Source organism: Eptesicus fuscus, chromosome 12 (genome assembly GCF_027574615.1).
Source record: "Eptesicus fuscus isolate TK198812 chromosome 12, DD_ASM_mEF_20220401, whole genome shotgun sequence".
In the NCBI taxonomy this organism is placed as follows: domain Eukaryota; kingdom Metazoa; phylum Chordata; class Mammalia; order Chiroptera; family Vespertilionidae; genus Eptesicus; species Eptesicus fuscus.
In genome coordinates, this window is record NC_072484.1 from 63455793 (window position 1) to 63480461 (window position 24669).

At 38.1% G+C, this 24669-nt stretch overlaps 1 protein-coding gene across 1 annotated transcript in view; it reads left to right on the forward strand.

Moving 5' to 3' along the window:
• CEP192 (centrosomal protein 192) overlaps positions 1-24669 on the forward strand; it is a 94403-nt gene that overhangs the window by 55005 nt on the left and 14729 nt on the right. Inside the window, exons 27-35 of the mRNA XM_054723643.1 lie at positions 618-794; positions 4936-5026; positions 5180-5356; positions 11573-11833; positions 12781-12896; positions 14242-14351; positions 18168-18318; positions 22106-22275; positions 22921-23044. Of these exons, the coding sequence (XP_054579618.1) occupies positions 618-794; positions 4936-5026; positions 5180-5356; positions 11573-11833; positions 12781-12896; positions 14242-14351; positions 18168-18318; positions 22106-22275; positions 22921-23044 (1377 nt within the window). The remainder of the gene's footprint in view (positions 1-617; positions 795-4935; positions 5027-5179; positions 5357-11572; positions 11834-12780; positions 12897-14241; positions 14352-18167; positions 18319-22105; positions 22276-22920; positions 23045-24669) is intronic.

Here is a 24669-nt window from a genome sequence, read left to right on the forward strand (position 1 = left end):
ATTTTGACAAAAGTAAATAATAGAATTTTAGTCTTGATGTTTCTCGTTAACTTTTTTTCTTTCTCAAAGGAAAGAATTGGTTGACCTTGTCTGTTGTTAGTTTAAAATACTTTTCTTCACCCCTTCTCAGTGACTGTGACTTTTTGGCACCCAAGGCATAAATGGGTGAATATCACGGACAATGGTGATAACACCATTGCTTTTAGTATTTGAACTTGCTTGATAAACCTCGTGCAGTACTTAGCACAGTGTCCTGAGACACATGACCTATCTCCTGCCTGGGTTCCAGAAGCCTTAGAGGGCTCAGTCTGCTACTGTGGCCTGAAGCACTTGCCCCCAACTTCACTGGGTTAACTCTTTCATCTCGGAAGCTTCCTCAACTCTTTCAAAAGTCCTCATAAATAGTATGTAGTAGTGTTCCTATTTAGTTAGCCTCATGACCACCTCGTAGATGGCATGTGACAGTCTCTGTCCTTACTTGTAGTCTCCTCTGTAAAATAAGCTCTAATGGTGGGAAGGGCATTGTACCCAGCTCAGTCTCATGGACAAAGGAAACATGTAGGAAATAGCTGCCAAAAGAATTCTGGATATTCAACTTAGTTGGTTTTCTTTGTCAGGATCTTGAAAATATTTGTGCAGCCTTTTGGACCTCAGTATGAAGTAGTGTTAAAAGGTGAAGTGGTTTCCTCAGAAAATAAACCTCTAGCACCTGGATCTGGCTGCTCAGACATTCCGTCCATTTTATCCAACAAGCAGTTTTTGGCTTGGGGAGGTGTTCCTCTGGGCAGAACACAGTAAGTATGCACATAGCAGCCTCTGCTGAGATCTTGCTGTTATCTCCCAACGTGATTCTCCGCTGTGTTAGTTATGACCATGTTAATATTTTTAGAATTGAATAAAGCTGTCTTATAATCCTTAATCTTCCTATCATGAATTCAAAATTTTTAATTTAAATTGTCACCTGTTTTTAAATGCAATCTAAAAACATAGGTTTCAATTTTCTTATGCTTTTTGGCGAATTCCTTGCTGATTTCCAAATTTAGGCAATTAAGAGTATCTTTGTTCCTTCTCTGGAAAGCACTATGAAAAGGTAGGAAGACATTCTGTTTAAGGAATTTACAAACTAGATGGTGAATACTTTGTACTGTAGAGTGAAGGGTATAAGGGGTCTCTAATAGAATAGATATATTCTCTTATAGGTTAATGTGAATTATATCTCTAATTTTATTTTTATATTTATTTTGATTATACATTATGGATAACTGAGTAATAAAATTAATGGGCATATAACATGTAGTATATATAGTAATATTTCCCTTCCTAAGCTTAGCAACATAGTTAAATTTTTTTACCAACCTCATATCAGTAAAAATTTCTAATTAACAACCTACGTAATTATTAAACCTAAATGTTTACTCTTTAGTAATTTTACACTTTTGTGTTTATCCTAATTGTTTTACCTATGCATTTCTATGATACCTGAGAGATAAAGTTCTGGCTGAATCTACTACAGGTTTGAACAAATTACTTCTTTAAAATTATAGTTTTGTCAGTGCAAAAAGGATCTGATTGAACTTCCTTACTTTAAATATATTTTTATTGATTTCAGAGAGGAAGGGAGAGGGAGAGATAGAAACATCAACGATGAGAGAGAATCATTGATTGGCTGCCTCCTGCATGCCTCACACTGGGGATGAGCCTACAACCCGGGCATGTGCCCTGACCAGAAATCATACTGTGACCTCCTGGTTCATAGGTCCATGCTCAACCATTGAGCCACACCAGCTGGGCTGAACCTCCTTACTTTATAGAGTTCATACTTCTGCTTACTCACTCATGTGGTCATTTGTACTTGTTTTGTTCCAAAAGCAGTTTTCCAAAGGACACAGTAACATAAAAACAGTTAAGTGAGAAATTACTTCTGTGGGAAATTGAGGCAGTCATCATAAAGGTGGCCCTTGAGGTCTCGATGGGAGACCTTGTGCACTTGCCTTAATGTGAGTCTTGGGCTTGTTTCTGACACAAGTCACAGTATTCAGAGGTTAAGAACAAAGCAGTTACTATGTGAGAGTATAGCCATTCCTGCTGTAGACTTTAGAGAGATGTTTCTTCCACGGGTCCTTTGAAAGAGAAAGTTGTATAATAGAGTGAATCTCAAGGAAAAACAATTTCACAGTGAATATTCCATCAGGATGCTCCCCCTGTGACTAGACGTGCCACACCTGAACCCCCACGTGAAGGCATTCTCCGAGTGCTGAGCATGCGGTGGTTTGATTTAGAAACCCCTTAGGCACCTGAAAGAATGTGTAGACTGCATGTTCTTTAAGCAGCTCTCGGTAAAGGTTCCTCTCAGCTACAGACTTTTGAAAATCCTGAATGACAGTGGTATGAGGCACTATGCCCTCTTCAGTAGTTCCTGTGTTGTTGGTTATATGTGCCATATGTTTTTTGAAGCCAGTTAAGAGGGAATCAGGATTGACATTGATGTTGAAACGAAGGACTGAACAGGACATGTGCCTATAGAGAATGTTTTTCCTATTCTGTACAGCTGAACCTGAACAGTGTTTAAATGTCAAAGTTTTTCTCAAAACATTAATTTTCAGTTGCTCCAGTACTTGTACAAATAGTTGATTGAGGCCTTTAAGTCTGTGCTGTGCAAGGTGGCCAAAATAATGAAGCTGTTCAACTCAGCCGTTAATGTCCAAGTTAAAAAGAAGAGGAAAATTAGCTTCAGTCTGCCCTAGCAATCACAGCTTATCTTACAACTGCTTTTGTCCATTAAGTCAAAGGCAGAAGAAAGTCATTAAGAACCATCATCATCCTTGTGTTTCTGACAGAGTTTCCTACTTTGTGATAGAATTTGTAATAAATGATTAATGTGGTAGAGATGACTCTTCTTAAAATCCAGCTGCTTCTCAGATGCCATACCATCCTGAAAACTCACCTCCTCAGCTAAAAAAAAATTAACATGTGCTAAACTTTTTAAAATCAGAAATTACATGAGTTAAGTTGAAAACAGAGGTGCTGTTTTGATGTGCGTTTGGACTGTCAGCAGCATTTTTCCTCGGCCTTTTCCTATGTGAAGGGCCTTCAGGCTGTCCGTTACTTGACTTCATTTCCTCATGGAGATGCACAGAGTTCTTCTAATCTAACATGTCTGAGTAAGTCACATGCCAGTGCAAGGAGCTAACCCAAAAAGCCTATTGTATCCCCAATTTACAGGAGTTGGTTAGGGTCTTAACTCAGCCTAGAGGAGCTTACCAATCCTGTGAGAATAACTCTACCTTGGTTGATGATACACCACATGGATGGTTAAAAGTGGGTTTTTGTGAAAGTAACAATTCTAAAGCATTAAATGGATATATTTAGTGCAGCACCTAGCTAAATTATAGATTTGCATTTCTTTATTTCTCCTCAGCCCCCGTCTTGGTGTCCTGCAAAGAACAATAATTTTTCCTATCACAGATAGCTCCTCTACTCCTCTGTAAATGTTGCAGCAGAGTTCTGCTTAGGAAATAATCTTATTTTCTTTTCCACCAAGAAGTGTTCTAGGAGGCAGACAGAGGCTGTGTCTCAATAGTTACTAAGAGAGGACTTCAACAATGGATGAGAGATGCTGCTGCCCTACTGGGTGCTCTTCCTATGAGATACTTGCCCACTCCTTGCCCTGCCTTGCAGAAGAATGTGCTTGTTGGAAAAGGGAGATTTGAAGTGAGCTCTTTATCCAAGAATGGAGAAAAATTAATATATAATTTGGGGGGTAATACTCTCATTGAGTTAATGGGTTTTTGCCTCAGTTGCAAATAGGAATGATAATTAATAAATTAAAATTATATTTTCTGTGGGTAAAGTGGTCCAACTTGATATTTCATTCCAACTTGATATTTTTAGATTTCTAAAGTTCTATAGTTTTCCATATTTTATTCCCTCATTCTAGTTTCGCATAAGTCTGTTTACATACTTTAGTTATTTGTTGGTTAGGATTTTAGTATTATTTTTTCTTATTTGTGTGCAATCTTTATATAATAAAGGTGTTAACCCTTTGATTTTGTACAGCTCCTTTTAAAAATTAGCCCTCCCCCTTAATAGCTCTGCAACTTGAAAATGATAACATTTCTTTAAACAAAAAAAGTAAATCAGATTAAAACTTTTTTAATGTTTTTTTTTTTTTTTCCAGGTAAGTCTTTCCCAGTCAATGTACGTGTGGAAGGCTTTTCTTGGGTGTGCTGATAGTCAAAGGTCTTAGATTTTATTCTGAGATAAAGCTCAGCCGCCTTCCCTTTGAACATAAAGTGGACAAGGCATAGATCACAGTTTAAATAATTTAACTGCCAATCTTTAAAATTTGAGAAAAATAGAGGTTTACTCATGTATTTATTCTCTAGTGACAAGAGGATTCATGTACTTTCAAAGATTGAAGGATTTTCTTACTATCAGCCAGTCATATGTCCATTCTACTTGCATTGTAACTTTTTGAAAGTCAGGTTAACTCAGGGTACTGTTTAAAAGGCTTTTGTGCAAATGAGCTTCTTAGAGTGAAAAGCTTGGGCAGTTGGCCAGGGACTCCTTGTTTACTTGAAAGCCAGATATTTGAACCAAACATGGTATTTATTGGCTTAATGAGTTTGTTAATCTGGATATTCATTTATTAATGTATTATAAGACAGATAATACCTATACATATAGTACAAATAATAAGGGCAGCTAAGGAGCTCTAGTGGGAAAGAGATTAAACCAGAAAGCTTTTCTGATACGGTAAGTCTTCTGTGTTAAGTTTTCAGAAATGTAGAGTTCTAGGACTGGAGAGAGAATTCCAGGCTGCTAAAATGGCATGTGCAATCAGTCATCTCTAAACATTGGTTTTGGCTTTGTTTTTTATAATTATAGCAATACCCATGGAGGAAAACCACATTTAAAATGTGTAATTGTTTTTAGGCTTCAGAAACTAGCTTTAAGAAATAATTCTACGTCCACAACCCAACACTTGCGACTGCTGATTAGAGGACAAGACCAGGACTGCTTTCAGGTGTGTAGAGTGCTTGGTTCTGTTCTATGTTCTCTCTGATCCAGAACACTTAGCTATGCCGACTATCGTGTGTAGTCTGAAGAGTGGGTGTCAGTGGTATGTTTTACTTGTGCTACTGCTTTGCTTTATGCAGTGGTTATTTTTAAATTGTAGCTTCAGCACACTTTTGGTTCCGAAGAGCGATTGACTAGTAACTGTGAGATCAAAATTCGTCCAAAAGAAGACATTACCATCTTTGTGTTGTTTGCACCTACTCGATTATCTTGTATGTTGGCTAAATTAGAAATTAAACAACTGGGAATTCGATCACAGCCAGGTACTAAGTTCACGGTAAGATAATTTTTATTGCTTTTTTCCCTCCTGTGGAATTTATAACATGTTATAACTATTGATTTAATATTAGTAAATTAAACATATTCTGATTTTTTTACAAATCAAAATATTATGATTGTCTAGATTTACAAATTAGGGAGTAATTATGTATTTTTATAATTGTCAGGTAACAAAAGCAGCCACCATAGCATTCTTCTTAGTAATAATCTCTTCTAATGCTTAGGAGTTTAATTTCAGTTTGAGAATTTTGAGCTATACCTGACTTTTCAAGGACACATTTTTTTTGGAAAGTTTACTCATTTTGGAAATCAAACTGTTTGATACTGTCTTCCTGAAACGGAAGTTTTGGACTGGAACCCGGATTCTTTGTCCATTGGAGTCAAAGAATGAATCCATGGACAGAGGGTAGTATAGCAAAGGTGGAGATTTATTGAAGAAGTACTGACTCCCACGTGGGGAGAGGGAAAGGGTCCCACTGAGTTCCTTTTCTCTATGGCTTATAAAGGCTGCAGATCCAGGTGCCTTGATATCCCCTCTGATTGGTCACTATTCCCCTAGACTGGTTACTATAGTAACTCCTAGGCTCAAAGGTTGAACCTCATATGTGAAGTTCTCCCCCCCTCCTTCCTTATTTTTTTCCTATTCCCTTTGGATGGCTTTCTTCTTTTCCTTCTCTTTATTTTGTAAATACAGACCTTTTGCTGCTCCCAGCTCCCTCATTCTATGGAAATGTACCTGTTGCAGCTTTTCAGCTTCCCTATTCTATGGAAATATACCTTCTGCTGCTCTATAGCCCTGTGCTTCCTCCATGGTCCCCTTAATTTCCAAAATTCCTAAAATTTCCTAAAACCTGTCTTTTTCACCCCCAAAAATTCCTGTTTCATTCCCAAGTAAATTTTACTCATTCAATTAAAATTACCTATTGACACCATTTGCTAGACTCTGTTTCAGATACTAGGAATACAAAGACAGGAGTTTCTATATTTTATTTCCCCCCATTGTAATTATTAAAAAGGATTTCAAGTCATTTCTTTAGGTAAATTGAAAGCACTAAGAGATAAAAGTGATAAATCATTGAGGAAATGAAAATAATTTCAAGCTTCACTAAAGTGCACACCTTAACACTGCACAGTTGTTTGGCCAGCGGGGCTAGGGCTAAAATTTTGGTTCATTTCCTGGCGTCAAAGAGGGAATGTGATAAATTGCAAGAATAATACCTAAAAGGTTGTGTGTGTTTTTTTTAAGTTACAAAAAAAGGTATTTATGACTTATCTAGCTTTATTTGATGCTGGAGCTTGACATGTTCTCTCCGGAGCTCTTCACTTGGCCTTGTGAGCTATGGTGGGCAAAATTGTTTAAAGATGTAAATGATCGAGAGAAACCAAGATGGCGGCATAGGTAAACACCTGAACTTGCTGCCTCGCACAACCACTTCAAAACTACAACTAAAAGACAAAATGGGTATCACCCAGAACCACGGGAAGGCTGGCTGAGTGGAAATTATACAACTAGAAGAAAAGAGAAAAGCACACTGAGACTCGGAGGAGGTGCGGAGGTGCAGAAGTGAAGTGCAGAGGTACGGAGGCACACGTGCGGAAAGGGCTGCCAACTGAGTACGCTGTTGTCTTTTTCAATCAGGAGGGAGATACAAGCTCCCGACTGTTCTGAACTCCAATTCCGGGCGAGATTCTGGGGACCCAGACTCAAACGGGGAGAAATTGGACTGTCTGGCATCGGGCGGAACTTGAGGGCCGCTTTCTCTCAGAGGTGCTTGCAGTATTCATTGTTCCTGCACGGTGCCGTGGGACACAGAGACACAGGACCTCTTCCAGGCAGGGCTGACGGTCAGCCATTGCTGTTGGCTCCACCCTGGTGATTCCCTGAGACCCCGCCCCACCCAATTTACAACCCCACCCAAGCTGTGCGCAGAAGCTTTTGCATATGAATGGCCTGGCCCTTTGCAATTTGAAACCTAACTTACTGCAGCTGGATCAAAGAGCCCCAGAGCCTTTGGGGCTCTTTGACCCAGCTTGACAGCAGCTTGCATTGCTTCACAGCTGGGCCTCATCTGGGCACCTCCAAACCCCAAAGAGAAGGAATATGCAGATCTCTCTGTAGTTCCTGCTGGGTGGCCTCTCTCCTTGGAGATCCAAGAGCCAGTGTACCCAGTGGTCAGAGAGAGACCATCCAGACTACAACTCTTCGCATCAATAAGAGACACACTCAGGGGGCAGACTCAGTGAGCGCCAAAGCCCCACTGAAGCAAGTCTTGCCCCATAAGGGTGTCTCCAGCACAGAAGTTCTCCCATCATAGACACAACTGATCCTCACAGCCAATTGGCCTGGAGGTCAATTCCTCCCAGTGATACCAACAACAATCAAGGCTTATCTACAATAAGACTGTGCACACAGCCCACAAAGGGGTGCACCAAGAGTATCAGGTAATTAGGGAGGCTAAGCCACTGGGCCCTATAGGACACCTAGCACACAAAGCCACGCTATCAAAACAGGGAAGCAGCCAAAATTCAGAAACAAAGAAACAGGTCACAAATGAAAGAAATGGATGAAAGCAAACCACTGGATATAGAGTTCAAAACCACGGTTATAAGGTTACTCAAGAATCTTCTAGAAACCGCTGATAAATTTAGTGAGACCCTCGAGGATATGAAAAAGGACCAACTAGAAATTAAGCATACACTGACTGAAATAAAAAATATACAGAGATCCAACAGGAGACTAGAGGATCCCAAGAATCGAGTCAACGATGTGAAATACGAAGAAGCAAAAAACACCCAACCGGAAAAGCAAAAAGAAAAAATAATCCAAAAATATGAAGATAGTGTAAGGAGCCTCTGGGACAACTTTAAGCATACCAACATCCAAATTATGGGGGTGCCAGAAGAAGAGAGAGAGAGCAAGATACTGAAAACCTATTTGAAGAAATAATGACTGAAAACTTACCCCACCTGGTGAAAGAAATAGACTTACAAATCCAGGAAGTGCAGAGAACCCCAAACAAAAGGAATCCAAAGAGGACCACACCAAGACACATCATAATTAAAATGCCAAGAGCAAAAGACAAAGAGAGAATATTAAAAGCAGCAAGAGAAAAACAGTTAGTTACCTATAAGGGAGCACCCATACGACTGTCAGCTGATTTCTCAACAGAAACTATGCAGGCCAGACGGGAGTGGCAAGAAATATTCAAAGTGATGAATAGCAGGAACCTACAACCAAGATTACTCTACCCAGCAAAGCTATCATTTAGAATTGAAGGTCAGATAAAGAACTTCACAGACAAGAAAAAGCTAAAGGAGTTCATCACCGCCAAACCAGTATTATATGAAATGCTGGAGGGTATTGTTTAAGAAGAGGAAGAAGAAAAAGGTAAAGACAAAAACTATGAACAACAAAGTGACAAATACATATCTATCAACAAGTGAATCTAGAAATCAAGTGAATAAAAAGTCTGATGAACAGAATAAACTGGTGAATATAATAGGATCAGGGGCATAGAAAGGGAGTGGACTGACAATTCTTGGGGGAACGGTGTGGGGGATGTGGGAAGAGACTGGACAAAAATCGTACACCTATGGATGAGGACAGTGGTGGGGGGGTGTAAGGGCAGAGAGTGGGGTGGGAACCTGGTGGAGGGGAGCAATGGGGGGGGGGAAAGGAACAACTGTAATTATCTGAACAATAAAGATTTATTAGTAAAAAAAAAAAAAGATGTAAATGATCATTTTTAAAACTAACCTATTTACACGTGAGCCCAGTCAGTGTATCTTTTAGACTATCCTGAATATATTTTAATTAGTTTCAGGTCTACTAGCCAAGATTTTGAGGTTATTCCTAAGCAGGAATTTCTGGTGCTTTAGAGCAGAACCATTTTATTTGACAGCCAATCAAATAGAAGTTCAGGTTGGTGTCCTCTTAAGACAAACTAGGATCCTAGTGGGAGTCCTAGCAGAGGTAGATGCCATCTGTCTTCTCTCAGAGTTGGGCTGAATGAGACCTGAATGCACAGAATATGGCTCTTGTCTCACAAGAAGACTTAGACCCTTAACTTTGATGTATCTTTGTGGAGATAAGTAGCCCGATACAGTGATGGAAGAGCACTTAATTCCAGGGATGAAAGAATCAGGAACACTCCTGCTTCTGTGCTTCACACTCACCCTGAAGCAGTCATTGTACTTGGACATGCTTCATTCCCTTATCCGAAATGCAATTAATTGTCACCCCAACTTCCTGGTTTGGTTCTGAGTAACAAATGGAATTATATATGCTTTGTATACAGCATGATGGGACTACAATAAAAATGTGTTGGTTTTAGTCTGAGTATATATCAGGCACTACTCTTGATCATTATACAGATTACCACATTTTACTTCAAAAATACTGTCTGAGATCATACCACTATCTCCATCCTAAACATATGGAAACAGGCCTAGAGATGCCGTCCTGTGCATCTTACCCACCATTATGTGGTCCAGGACAGATTCACATTTAGGCTACCTGGCTTGAGAGCACATGTTTATCTGTTGGACAGGCTCTAGGTGTTTATACTAGCTTTCCATTTTCTAGTGATATAGAGCAGCAAAGCTCAACCAGAGGCCATTTTAATCTCCAGGGGACATTTGGCAATTTCTGGAGATATTTTTGGTTGTCATAACTTGGATGGGAAGGGGTGCTTCTGGCATCTGGTGGGTAGAGGCTAGGGATGCAGCTCAACACCCTATAATGCACAAGACGACCCTCACCATAATGAATGATCCAAATCAAAATGTCCGCAGTGCTGAGGTTAGAAACCCTGCTCTAGAGCAATAGTAGTTTTTCCTGTTGAATCTTTGGATTTATTAGTATTAGTTAGATTTCATTTTATTTAATCACTAGAGGCCCGTTGCATGAAGAGATTCGTGCAATAGGCCTTCCTTCCCTTGGCTTCCAGCACCGGTTTTCCTCTGGCACTCGGGACCCAGGCCTTCGCTCCGGCCAGAGTCTGCCATCTTTGTCTTTGCTGCAGACTCAGGCTGGAGTCTGCCATCTTCGTCTTCGCTGCTTCGCTGCAGACTCCCGCCACAGTCTGCCATCTTTGCTGCAGACTCCAGAGTCTGCAGTGTTCTCTTCGCAGAGGCACTCCGCTCCTGTAGATCCCTTTGCCCCTGCCCTCCCTCTCATAGCAGGCGTCCTGCCCCGCCTGGCCACTCTGAGCCTGGAGCAGCTGGGCGGCCACCATCTTTGGCCTTCTAATTTGCATGCTCATTCTGATTGGCTGTGGGCGTAGAGGAGGTACGGTCAGTTTACATGTTTGTCTATTATTGGGTAAGATTCTTCTTAACCTTTTACTCCGTAGTTATTTGTAATTCTTTAGGCTTTGAAAATACAGGAAGAATGCTTACATTGAGTGTTTTAAAACTAATAGGCTTCCTCAAAAAACATTTCATTTAAAAAATTCATGCCCTAACCGGTTTGGCTCAGTGGATAGAGTGTCGGCCTGCGGACTGAAGGGTCCCAGGTTCGACTCTGGTCAAGGGCATGTACCTTGGTTACGGGCACATCCTTGGTAGGGGATGTGCAGGAGGCAGCTGATGTTTCTCTCTCATCGATGTTTCTAACTCTCTATCCCTCTCCCTTCCTCTCTGTAAAAAATCAATACAAATATATTTTAAAAAATTCAGAATACTGGACTGTTAAAAGAATTATACAGTAGACCCACATACCTTACCACTTAGATGCTGTAATTAATGTTTTGCTATATTTCTTTTATTACATATATAAACATCCATAAACTCATCTAATTTTTAAATGCATTTCAAAGTAAATTACAAACATCAATATGCTTCACTCTAAACACTTCTAAGTAAGCATATCTATATTATGTTAACCTATTTATTTATTATCTAAGTTTGGCTTTTATAACATTGAAATAATTATTTTTAGTATACTAAAAGGAAAATAATTTTGTAGCGCTGTGATATGTTTTTCTCTTAAGATAGAGTTTTTAATATAATGCTGGACTGAAAATACTTTGCATAGCCAAAGTATGCAAAGAATAATAATGTAATTGTAATTCTAGTATATGTATTTTCTTCTCTGATCATAATTTAATCTTCTGCTTTATGCTTACATAAAAATAATTTTGAATACACAAACACACACACACACACATACACACATATATATACATGTATAACTATTTTTTTGCACTTACAGATACCTTTGTCTGGATATGGAGGAACAAGTAATCTTATTTTGGAAGACGTTAAAAAATTATCTGACAGTTACATGGTAACAGTGAATGACTTAATACCTGGCAAAGAAAGGAGAATTGTTTTTTCTATTCGTAACACTGGCTCTCGGGCAGCTTTTGTAAAAGCTATAGGTTTTAAGGATTCTCAGAAAAAAGTTTTCCTGGATCCTAAAGTATTAAAGATTTTCCCAGATAAATTTGTTCTTAAGGAAAAAACACAACAAGTAAGTCTTGCACTAAAAATATAAACTCACTTTTAGGTTAAATTAATAATTGTGTGTTTTATGGCTAAAAACTAAGAAAAATTGAAATATATATATATAAATGAAGTACAGTAAAACCTCAATATAAAAGACTAATTTGGGCAAGGGGGTGTCTGTTAAAGCAAAAGTCCACTATATGATAAAGTAGGTTTTCTGAATGCATATGTTAAAAATAGTGTACCTGCTTTTACTTATGTAGACACTTTGTGTAATTAAAATTAAGTATGTATGAAAAGTTTAATTTCACAGAAAAGTTTAATTTCACAGAAAAGTTTTCTATATGTAATACATACTGTAATTTTAAATTTATACTGAATAGATCTAGTAAATGCGTGCATTCACCAGTCACTGCAAGTAAACAAATGCACATGCCTGGGGTGTGGCTTATCAAACCTGGGTTAAAATTGCTGTAGAAAATCATACCGCTGACAACAGAACCAATTACCTCGCCTTGTGGTGTGATCACATGCTAATCATTCAAACATTGTTTACGAGCAGTGACTCTTAGATTTAAATATGTAGACTATAATTGTAGTTATGTAATATTTAGTTATATTGGCGAAATTAGTATTTTTTCCAACATATGGCCTCTTTGTTAAAAATAACTAAATTAATAACAAAAAATAACCTGTTAATTACAAGCAAATCTTGGTTAAAAGCTTTCTCAAATTAACAGGGTGTTAAGTTTCACATATGACAGACATACGAACTGGAAATTTTGTCTGTTAAATCTGAAGTATGTTAAATTGAGGTTTGCAGAATCGAGTGTTTACTGTACTTATCTTCTTGGAAATGTACATATACATTCATGTCTGTATTGACTATTAGGCTCATATGAGAGTTTATTAAGAATGAAATAACTTATTAAAATATTTAATATTCAGTTTCATTATTTTTCTTGGCATTAGGATGTTACTATAATATATCATCCATCAGAGAGAGATAGCAATTACAAAACCACAACAGAATTGTCAACTATATTCTTCTTTGGTGGAGATGAAATTTCACGACAGCAGTATCGAAGGTAGGTTACTTATCTTAGATGGTAATGGGGATTATTGAGTAGAAATAGTTAGGACTTAAATAATGGTTTGGGTTTTGGAATTTATAGAACATGTTTCACTTGGTAAAATTTGTGTAGCTGATAAGAAGAAATGCCTGTGGGAAACTCATATGTATTCGCAATATTGTTTAAATACATCTGACTTATTTGGAATATTTCTGACAACGTTGTGAATTATTTGAAAGGAATTTTAGAAATGTGTGTGATGTTTAACATGGCTAACTACTTAAAGTATGTACTTCTAGAAAATTTGGTACATCTAATGTACATATAGTTTACATATGCTGAAATGTCGAATTTAGGTACTTAAGTTTAGGTATGATTTAACATAGGTAACATTCTTGTATGCTGAATTCAGAGTTCTTATAAAATTTTGTTTCCTAGGCAAGAAGACTATGTATTAAAAAAGTGTGAAATTCATGTTTCATCTGTTAGTAGGAAATTATTAACACCCAGTAGGGAAGGGGTATATGTATATATACTGTCTTTTCTTCTTCCAACTCTTGTGTTCTGGACTGTGTTTTATTCTGGGGCATAATTGAGAAAAATTTTATTTATTTTTAATCTTTTAAAGATTATTGGAATGTTTAAAAAGAGAGAGCATAGTGATAAGTTGCTACATGATATTAGACCCAATTTGAAGAACTCAGCTTTGAACCTGGTGTTTTTCAATTAAGTATTTTAGAGATAGAAACTGACATTTGGAGAAATTAGATTCCCAGCTTTGTTTTCCTTTCCACTGGAATATAGAAGTCAAGGTATTGTTTTATTTATTTATTTTTTTAAGGTATTGTTTTAGAACTCCAATTTACCACAGATTTAGAAGAATGAGATTTGTTTGTGAACATCTGGGTATTACAGAGAAATTTACATTTCAGTTCTCACACATTAAAGATTCTCTAGAAGAGGCCAGGAAAACATAGTTACATGCTAATTTAAATGTCTTACTGTGTCATTTCTTGGCATATTCTTTTTTTTTTTTTTCCCTGAGACAAATTTCTGTCACCAAGTCATCACAAATAATGAAAATGTAAGACCTGAAAATAATCTTATGCTTCTTTGTACTTTTATGTTAGGGAGTTCTAGTTCTGATGTTAATATTTAACGGAAACTCATGGTTGTACTACTATAACTTTTTAAGAGAACTTCAAAAACAGATTTTCTTTTTAAAGTTACTCATTAGGATTTAAGACATGCGGTCTGTGTACTAATGTATCATGCAGTTAGTTGGATTTGCCAAACACACTGATAAAATAAGGTCACTTCATATGTAAAACCACTTTTGAATAAAAATCTCTCCTGCCAGAGCTCTGCTGCATAAACCAGGGATTCTAGAACAGATACTTCCAGAGCATAGTGTGCTTCAGAGCATTGATTTTGCTGAAACATTTCAAGATGAGCTACTAGTAACTGAAGGTAAGAATTCCAACGTCTTAAATCTTTTGTGTTATTTGTAGTATTATCTAGATCCATTGATGTAATAAGGAGGAAGAGTATTAGTGTGATTATGGTGTTAGGCTGAGTTTGAGCCACAGTTCTTCTATATTACTTGGACATATTACATCACTGAGATTCAGTGTTCTCTGTAAAATGAGACTAATAATAATATCTAACATCTCATCCATATACTGTATGTATTAGATGTCATTAATGTATTATTGCACCTATTCTGTGGGTAGACTTTGAAGCAGGAGGAGGAAAGTGGCTATTATTAAACTCAAATTAATTACTATTTAAGATTTAATGATTACAAACTTAGGCTCATTTTCAGATTTCTGTGCTTTTGTGCCTACTGTACAATTTTGGATAATGTGGTCATGGCAGCATCCAAAATAAGTGGTGAAGTGACTGTAACTTAGATGTTTAGATCTGTTTGATATAAACACTTGAAGGATTTAATGGTGTTTATTACTGATACAAAAGATATGTATTCATATATACAAGTTGTGTAAAAATGTACAGATTTTCAATCCTATCTAATAATAGACAAATATGCAAATTGACCACACCTCTGACACACCCACAAGCCACGCCCACAAGCCACACCCACCATCCAATCAGAGCGAGTATGCAAATTAACCCAAACCAAGATGGCTACAGCCACAGAGAGCATGGTTTCCTAGGTAACAGAGGAAGCCAAGCTTTCTGCCTGCCCTGGCCAGGCCTAAGCCTCCACTCAAGCTACAAAGTTTCAATTATAGAAGGTAAACAAATTCAAACAAATGGCAGAATGGAGCTTGAGAGAGCAGGCCAGGGTTGCCGCTGGCAACAGGGGAAGCAAAGCTTTCCGCACACCCTGGCCGGGCCCACCCGCTTAAGGCAACAAAGTCTCAATTATAACCCCAACACAAATGGCTTCCGGCCTCGGAGGGAGCCCCAGGCTTGGCTCTGCTCCAGGCTACAAAGTTTCAATTATAGAAGGAAAATAAATTCCAGATACCAGGGCCTCTGCTTGGGTTGCCAGGGGGCGTGGCCGACCTGCAAACCACCACAGGCCCCTCGCTCAGGCCGCCCCACGCCCCAAGGGAACCCCCGCCTGATCTGGGATGCCCTTCAGGGCAAACCAGCTGGCCCCCACCCCTGTACCAGGCCTCTATCCTATCTAATAAAAGAGTAATCTGCAGATTGATCATCACTGCAACACACAATATAGCTGCCCCCATGTGGTCAAAGATCCTTCCCCCATGTGGACACAAGATGGCCACCACAAGATGGCCAGCAGGAGAGGGCAGTTGGGAGGCACCCAGCCTGCAAGGGAGGGCAGTTGAGAGGGACCAAGCCTGCAAGGGAGGGCAGTTGGAGGTGATCAACCCTGCAGGAGAGGGCAGTTAGGGGTGACCAGGCCGGCAGAGGAGGGAAGTTGGGGGCAAAGAGGCTGGCAGCAGAGTGGTTAGGGGTGATCAGGCTGGCAGGCAGAAGCGGTTAGGGGCAATCAGGAAGGCAGGCAGGCAAGCAGTTGGGAGCCAGCAGTCCTGGATTGTGATAGGGATCCCAGATTGGAGAGGGTACAGGCAGGGCTGAGGGACAACCCCCCTCCGTGCACGAATTTCGTGCACTGGGCCTCTAGTATTGTTATAAAGCAAGAAGTTAGAAATAACTTAGATGCCCAAGAGTAGTGGATTGTTTAATTATGCAATATAATATTTTGAAGCTATTAAAACAGTGATGTGATTCTGTATTAATGACATGGAAAGCTCTTATTGAGAAAATTTATTTTTAAAGTTTGCATAATAAGATCTCATTTTGGCATAAAAATAATTTAGTGTTTATATATAGCTATGTAGGTAAAATTGCAGGACTATACATACCAAAATATTAACAGTGGTTATGTTCTGGTGGTAGAATTTCAGTTGGTAATATCCTCCTCCCTCCCCATTTTTGTTTTTTAAATGATGAACTATATATTGCTCCTGAAATATGAAATGATAAAGGAAAAGGATACTTATACTTGTGTAGAGGTGATGTACAGTAGTCTGTAATCTTTTCAGTAATTAGGAGTCTAGAACATCTATTCATAGAAAGCTAGAAGTGGGGGTTAGAAATAATGAAAAGATTTGAAGTGGACCTTGTCAATAGTGTGTTAAGGGGGCAGAATATAGAAAGAACCTTGGATTTGGAGTTAAAACTCAATTCAAGACCCATCTCTGACACTTCGCTCCCCTAAGTTTCACCTTCCTTATTTCTTCCTCCTAAGAAAGATCCCAGTAAGAGAGTTAAACTGAACTGTGCTGTATAATTGGAACAGAAACATTTATTGCAACAACAGTGAAGTCTGAAAGTAGGTAGTCTTAAGTGAATCAGAGCTTGGCACAGTTTCATGATTCAGCAACATTTATTTCTTTGATTGAATGGACATGTATTTGAGAGTACAGGGTGCCAGTCTATAGAGGTAAAAGATGCAATGCTTGGCCTTTATGGGCTTACAGGCTCGAGGGAAGACCGATGATTAAGGTGCAGTGTGAAAAGTGCTATGATAGAGCTGTGTTTAGGAATCTGGGAGAGCACATAGGAAGGGGTACCCCATGTAGAGTGAGGTGACTCTTGAGGAATCTTGAAGAACCACAAGAGGGAACCTCATTTACAAAAATCCAACAAATGTGTAATATTAAGACAGTAACCAAGAGATAAGTAACATGCAAGATCACCCATCTAAGATGGGGTTGAGTTGGGACTTAGGGGGTCTTTGAAATGCCAGATTCTACCTCAAAGAATACTGGATTTCTTGAGATGGTATATTTATCATCAAGATGAAGAGAGGAAACAATCCCACTTTGTTTTGTTTTAGCATAGTAGATCACCTATGAGAGTGCTGTAGTTGAACTTTGTACATGATTATTTTGAATAATATTTGTTTGAGCATATTATTACAAATATTTATAATCACATTTTTGTAAAATGTGTAATTAGTGACATTTTTACAGTTGACTTGAACTTTTATAGTCAGATATATTGGTTACTATAAATTTCAGTTTATACTTACTTTGTTCTTTTAAAATTTCCATTTAAAAATATAATTCTTAAAATTTAAATTATATGTAGATTATAAACATGTTCTATAAAATTTCTTGTCTGTATAAATTCAGTTGGTCTAGTCTAGAGATATTCAACTCCAGCACCATTTTATTAATCTACAATATTTAATGATATTAATATTGCCTGGTTTCTAGATTTAAGTTAAATATTTGCAAGACTGCCACTTATAAATTGTGCACTCTTAACCTCCTTGTGCTTCAGATTCCTCCTCATCTTTGATGTGGAGATAATGCTTTTCTCAAAGAGTTGTGAAAACCAAGTAGGTTAATATACAGAAAAGGAATAGAACAGTGTCTGGTCCACAGTTAGCTTTATATAAATGTTTAGACGACATATATCTTTTAAAATTCTTATTTTAATGGTCACAACAATCTCTGAGATAGTTTGTTATCCCATATTGTACATGAGGAGACTAAAGCTTAGTCTTAGAGAGGTTAAGTTGCCAAAGGTTACAGAGCTAACGATTGGCAAGGCTATAGTTCAAATCTAAGGCCAGAGCCTGTGCTGCTAATCATTGATGCTGAGCTGCCTATAATTTCATGCTCATCAGTAGCATTAAAAATCAAATTGTTACCTACTCCCAACCTGACAGAGTAATATTTTGTGGCTAGTAAATATATATATATATATATAAGTTTATCTGGTATTTGTAGTGTGGTTATGTGGATTCATACATTTCAAACATTATTTCTATTTCAGTGTATGATCTTCCCCAGCGGCCTAATGATGTTCAACTCTTTTATGGAAACATGCGTAAAATTGTGCTTTCAGTGATTGGGGAATTCAGAGATTCCATTTTTAGCAGAGAATTTCTTCAGTCTTCTTCCAAAGCTAACTTAGAATTTAAAAGGTAAAACAAACAAAACATCTGTCTCAACAGACTTCAAGATTACTTGAATCATAGTATAGCTGGTCTTTTCCCTGTACTTTATTTATTAATTTATTTGTCTCAAATGTTTATTTCATCTTTGTTTTTTTGTTTGTTTGTTTCAGTTGAATAATTTCAAATTCATGGAAAAGTTAAAAAATCTTTCAGGGAATTCCCATATATTACCTTTGCTGAGATTCCCCAGTTGTTAACATTTAACACATTTACTTTATTGTTCTTTATGTATACGTAACTTTTTTTCTGAACCATTTAAGGGTAAGTTGCAGGAATGATGACCAAGTAGCCCTAAGTTTCTTTTTTTTTTTTTTTTTTTGCCCTAAGTTTCTTAAAAACACAACCACTCTCTTACATAGCCATGGTAAACCCATCAAAATTAGGACAGTAACATTGAAAGCATCAGGACTACCATCTAGTCCACAGATTCCATTCAAATTTCCCCAGTTCCCCAGTTATGTCATGTATAGTTAAATCAAGCAAATAAACAAGAAACTTTTCCTTTCCCTTTCCTCTTTAGTTCAGAATTTAAGGTCACACCTTGCATTTAGTTAGCCTATCTCTAATCTCTTTTAATATAGAACAGTTCCTCTTTCCTTATCTTCCGTGACTGAGATAACACAGAAGGTTGGATTATCGAATCAGATCCACAAAATCAAAGATAGTAGCCAGAATTAAGCTTTACTAATAATTTTAGGTGAAACGTGAAGGAATCCGGATTGCAAATCTTGCCTCCTAGGTCTTTTTTGCAACATTAATTCTCCATTCTGGCTCAAACTTAATGCAAGCTGTGCATGTGATACATCACTAACACAGAAGATGGAGCCATCTCAGTCATGAAAGTTTGCTATCCTATATATTAATCCTATATAATAAAGGCCAATATGCAAATCGACCGAATGGTGGAACGACTGGTCACTGTGATGCGCACTGACCACCAGGGGGCAGACACTTAACGCAGGAGCTGCCCCCTGGTGGTCAGTGCACTCCCCCTGTGGGAGCACTGCTCAGCCAGAAGCCGGGCTCACTGCTGGTGAGCGCAGTGGTGGTAGTGGGAGCCTCTCCTGCCTCCATGGCAGCACTAAGGGATATCCGCCTGCCAGCTTAGGCCCGCTCCAGTGAGCCGGCCTAAGCCGGTAGGCGGACATCCCTTCGGGGGAATCCCGGACTGTGAGAGGGCGCAGGCTGGGCTGAGTGACACCCCTTCCCAAGTGCATGAATGTCGTCAACCAGGCCTCTGATATTTAAATAATTATAACGTGATACTTTTGCTAACAGCTATGCTGTATAAATTCGTAAGTTTCAGGGTATTGTTTTTTGGTTTTTTTTACCATAAACAATTCTAGACAGACTAGGAATATACTGTTAAACATTCTGTAGGTAAGGACATTAATGTGTTTGCTAGCAGATGTCAATAGCAAGATGACATCTAGGGGATTTCACGACATTTTTCTTTTTTTCTTGGGCATTCCATCGTAAAAAGGAGAAAATATTTGCAGGCCAGCTGCTAACTAACCCTTTTCTTACCAGCAATCTTGATGTTTTTGTTGAGTACAGGCCAGTTATTTTGTAAAATATTCCTCAATTTTCAGATTTCGAACACCACAGAAATGATACTGTTTGTTTTCACAGTGCATCCTCTCTTGAGTGGTAAAACAGTGCTGATTTGTTCCAGTACTAGAAATATTCTTATCATTTATTTTAAATGGTGTCTGCCACGTTTCTCCACTGTAAAAGTAGTTAATATCTTGTAGGGAAATACCTGGAGATGATGAGTTATCTTAGTTCCTCATCAAACTTTTAGCACCTACTGATGATTGTTACCTGAATCACATATTACTGTCTTATTTACCAAATAATAATTTCCTTATTTCATTTTCCTACATTTATTAGTTGTTTTTCCACTATGAGGAAGAGATTTATTTTTTTCCTCTTTTATGTACTTTTCACTTATATTAGGACAGACTCATGGGTCAGTATTAATCCTTTACTGTCATTATTTTGGTCTCTTAATTTGGCTTCTTGATCTTTTTGATGTGCCCACAGCATTCTTTGAGCACTTCCTTATTCGGTGGCACAACAGGATATTCTAGGCTCATCTTATACTTCCTCTGTCCAAGCCCTAGAATAGCTAGGACTTCTCTTAGAATTCTTGGTTCCTTTTAGTAGAGAATGGAATTGAAACCAGGATATGGGTAGTTGGTGTGCTATTGCTTTTCAGATTTCACTACTTCTAGGCCTCCTCAGTAGACAGAGCTAGAAGACAAAAGCATTTATATATAAATCCAGATGTATTCATGTCTGTTAATAAGTTAAAACTGCCGAAACCGGTTTGGCTCAGTGGATAGAGCGTCGGCCTGCGGACTCAAGGGTCCTGGGTTCGATTCCGGTCAAGGGCATGTACCTTGGTTGCGGGCACATCCCCAGTAGGGGGTGTGCAAGAGGCAGCTGATCGATGTTTCTCTCTCATCGATATTTCTAACTCTCTATCCCTCATCTCTTCCTCTCTGTAAGAAATCAATAAAATATATTTAAAAAAAATAAGTTAAAACTATGAGTATATACTGATACCTCCAATTCTAATCTAACAAAATACAATGCATTTCTTTTTTCCTTTCTCTAATTGTATATATTTTTCTCCCAACACTAAGCATCCTGGCCCTACTAGCCTCAATATATTTACATTTTACTCAATCCTTCTGTTTTTAGCCAATCTTCTCATCACATGGGCTGTCTCCCTGGGCTCAGTGTTGCCAACTCTCTTTGCCTGAGAGTTCCCTGCAAGTCCCAGCCACTAAGTTCACGGCTGACACACGCACTCACCTTAACTACCCAGTGCCTCTAGTTCAGCCAGCTTGCTTGCTTTCCCCTATACTTACAATGTTAATTTTCTTCTAAGATATTGAGTCAAAGAACGAATTAAAGATAGTTACATATATGAAACATTATCTTGAAAATCACTTATTATGAGGTACTGGTTCTTAGGAAGCTAAAAAGCCAAGAATAAATGTTTTTATTTCTTAAAATTATTCCTGACATTGACAGGTGCCTCCATTATTTCCCAGGGGCAGTAGAGGCCTGCTTTGAAAAGGCGGGGGTGAGAGGGCAATGGGCAAAGGTAAAGCGGATTTCTCTGTGCTGAGTGTTGACTTAAAGACGTCCCACTGTAGAGTAGGAGAATTTGGATTCTGCACAGTTGAACTTCAATTAAGCCATGTGTTTTGTGATTACAAAATTTATTCTGAATTACTTTTTTTGTAATCTAAGGCTTATTTGAAAACACTGTTTCAACACTTAATTTAAAACTTGTTAAATTTTATTAGCATTTTTTACTGTGGTATTTTTCCCCAAAGGACTTTCTTATTTTAAAGTGTTTGGTGTTAGCATCATGAAAACAGTTATAGATACATTAAGAGTTTCATTGTGTTGTTTTTTTTTAATTCTTAATATTGGTTCATTTTCTAGTAAATCCTTGTAAGAGACCTTAGATGGCATGCAGAAGTCAAAGCAGGAAAGAAATTAAATCATTGAGTATTCTTAGTAAAAATTAGTATAATAATATTTGATCTATTCTGTATTTTTTATACATTACTTTAAGAATACACAATATGAAGGATTCAAATTCACTGAAAATTACACAGTATGTAATGCACTTTCAGTTTTATCTAAATGTTTTGAAATGCAGAATTAATATAAAAACGTGACACGATCTGGCTTTTTATCACTTTCGATTTTTATTTCTTTTTTTCTGTAGTGACAGTCCTGGGAAACACGGTGGCAATGTTTCTTTGGATGTTTTACCAGTTAAAGGTCCTCAAAGTTCTCCACTTTCACAAGTTGTTCACCCACCTCAAGATAAATCATCCTCTGAAGAAATGTGGACTGTCCACCCTGAACACTTGATTTTGGTAGCCCCTTCTACGTGTGAGTATGTCAGCGACAACATGACGGGAATGCCCTCTGAAACCCTCTGTACTTACATGGTACCCTAGGCTCATCTAGGATATATATGTGGACTTTATGCACATGCAGCCACCGGCTTTCATAGGTCCTTCTCTCACCTACTAGAGACCCAGCTCAGACTTGACCACAGCATCATCCTGACAAAGGCCATGGCCCTTAGTCCAAGCTCCCAGTTCCCCGTACGGCAGAGCCATTTAGGATCCATGGTCCCTTCCTTCCACCACCTCATCTGCCCCAAGGAAATCATTTGGCACTTGGCCTCTTTTAGCCTTAACATTGACATAGTTGGTTCAGAGTAGGAATAAATCTGGTACCTATATATGTGCCCAAGATAAGACCAGGTGGTAATAACAATTTCCAGATTTCCTTTTTTCTCTCCCTTTGTTCAATATTTGAACTTTGTTCAGTATCTTTGTTGTTTCCAAGAGTAAACAGATGGATGGCCTTGCTTTACCAGGAATTTGAAATTCCTGTAACTGGGCAATTGAGAAAGCACAATAAGCTGGTTTACTAGTGTACTTATTTAGGATTTATTCTTACTGTTATTAACTGGGTCTTATTCACTAATGCTAAATGAAAATAACATTTATTTATCTGATATAATAGGTGACCTGGCAAAAACTGGACGATTCCAAATTTTAAATAATTCTGTTAGGTTACTGAAATTTGAACTATACTGGCCGGCACATTGCCTTACGGTCACACCACAACATGGATTTATTGAGCCAGAGTAAGTATGCTGTCTCTTTTCTCTGGGTGTGTTATTCAGATGCTGGCGTGGTAATCTTTTAAGGATCAAATAATATGCTGTTTCAGTTTGTTAGAATTTTGCCATGTGCTGACTCTGTACAGAGTGCCATGTGTGGTTCTGTGGGACTTACCGTGAGTTCAAGACTCATGCTACTTAGTGCATTAAAGACCATGCCTGTAGCCAAACATGGTATACAGCCTAAAGGTCGAGAAAGGTGGGAAAGAGTTCCGGAGGGAAGACATGAGAATGTTTTCTGGCATATTACTCTGGCTACAGAATTACAAAGCAAGGGATACAGTTGGGGCTATGACGAGGGGTGATGGTCTCTAAAGCCCAGATGTTCTGCCTTTCATTACCTTGGATTTCACTCACTTATTCTGCTGGTTTTGTCTAAAGGGCATTTTATAGACAAAGCTTTTTCTGACTTAGTATGTCTGACCCACAAACTTACCTTGCCATTTTCTGCAAAGACTATTCTGAGATAGAAGGAAGTCTTTGAGGGCCTAATGTTGATAAGCAGCTACCCTCTATTTGCAGCTTAATTATTGATAAGAGAAGGTAAAGCCTATTCCGTAGCTTTTTAGAGACTGTGTGTGCGTCAGCACAGAACCTTCACATCTGATAGTTGCTTCATATTTAGCAATAGCAACTTTGCAGAACAACAACATGAAGTTTATGTACTTTGCAAAATGATGGAGTATGCACTTACTTGACTAAGACCTGAGGTGAGGTATGGTTAGGGACACTCCAGAGAAACATTCCTAGGACCAAAGCAGTCAACTAAACATTTACTAATTAATGGTTGAAAATTTAGAGAAATGAGGACAGGTTGTTCACAAACAACTTTTTCCATTGTCCCATGTGTTTAGCTATTAGCAGTGGAAATAATCTTCCTCTGCCATTTTTGACCTGTACCAAAATAGCTTTTATAACGGGGGATTTTTTTTTAAGTCACAAGTCTGGCTATATTGTCCATATTTGTTGTTTGACATCCCATAGCTCTTGAAGAGAACAGTGAACACAGAAAATTTTAGTAATGGGGGGCGGGGGGCGGGAAGGAGAGAAACAATCTGTTTTCATTCCTTTTTTGTCTTCTCCCTTCCAGTTTTCTCCCACCTACATTACATTTCCTTTGTACGGTGACAGTATCATTCTTTATTCTTAAGTGGCTCAGAGCTTTGTAGTTTTGATTTTTTGCTCTAGATATGTTCTTTTTTCTAGATCAGTGGTTCTCAACCTTTTTAATGCCACGACCCTTTAATACAGTTCCTCATGTTGTGGTGACCCCCAACCATAAAAATATTTTCGTTGCTACTTCATAACTAATTTTGCTACTGTTAATGAATTGTAATGTAAATATCTGTGTTTTCCGATGGTCTTAGGCTCTACAGCAGCAGTTCTCAACCTGGTTGAGACCATCGGAAAACACAGATATTTACATTACGATTCATTAACAGTAGCAAAATTAATTATGAAGTAGCAACGAAAATATTTTTATGGTTGGGGGTCACCACAACATGAGGAACTGTATTAAAGGGTCGCGGCATTAGGAAGGTTGAGAACCACTGCTCTAGATACTTTAATTTTGAATTGCTTTTTAAATG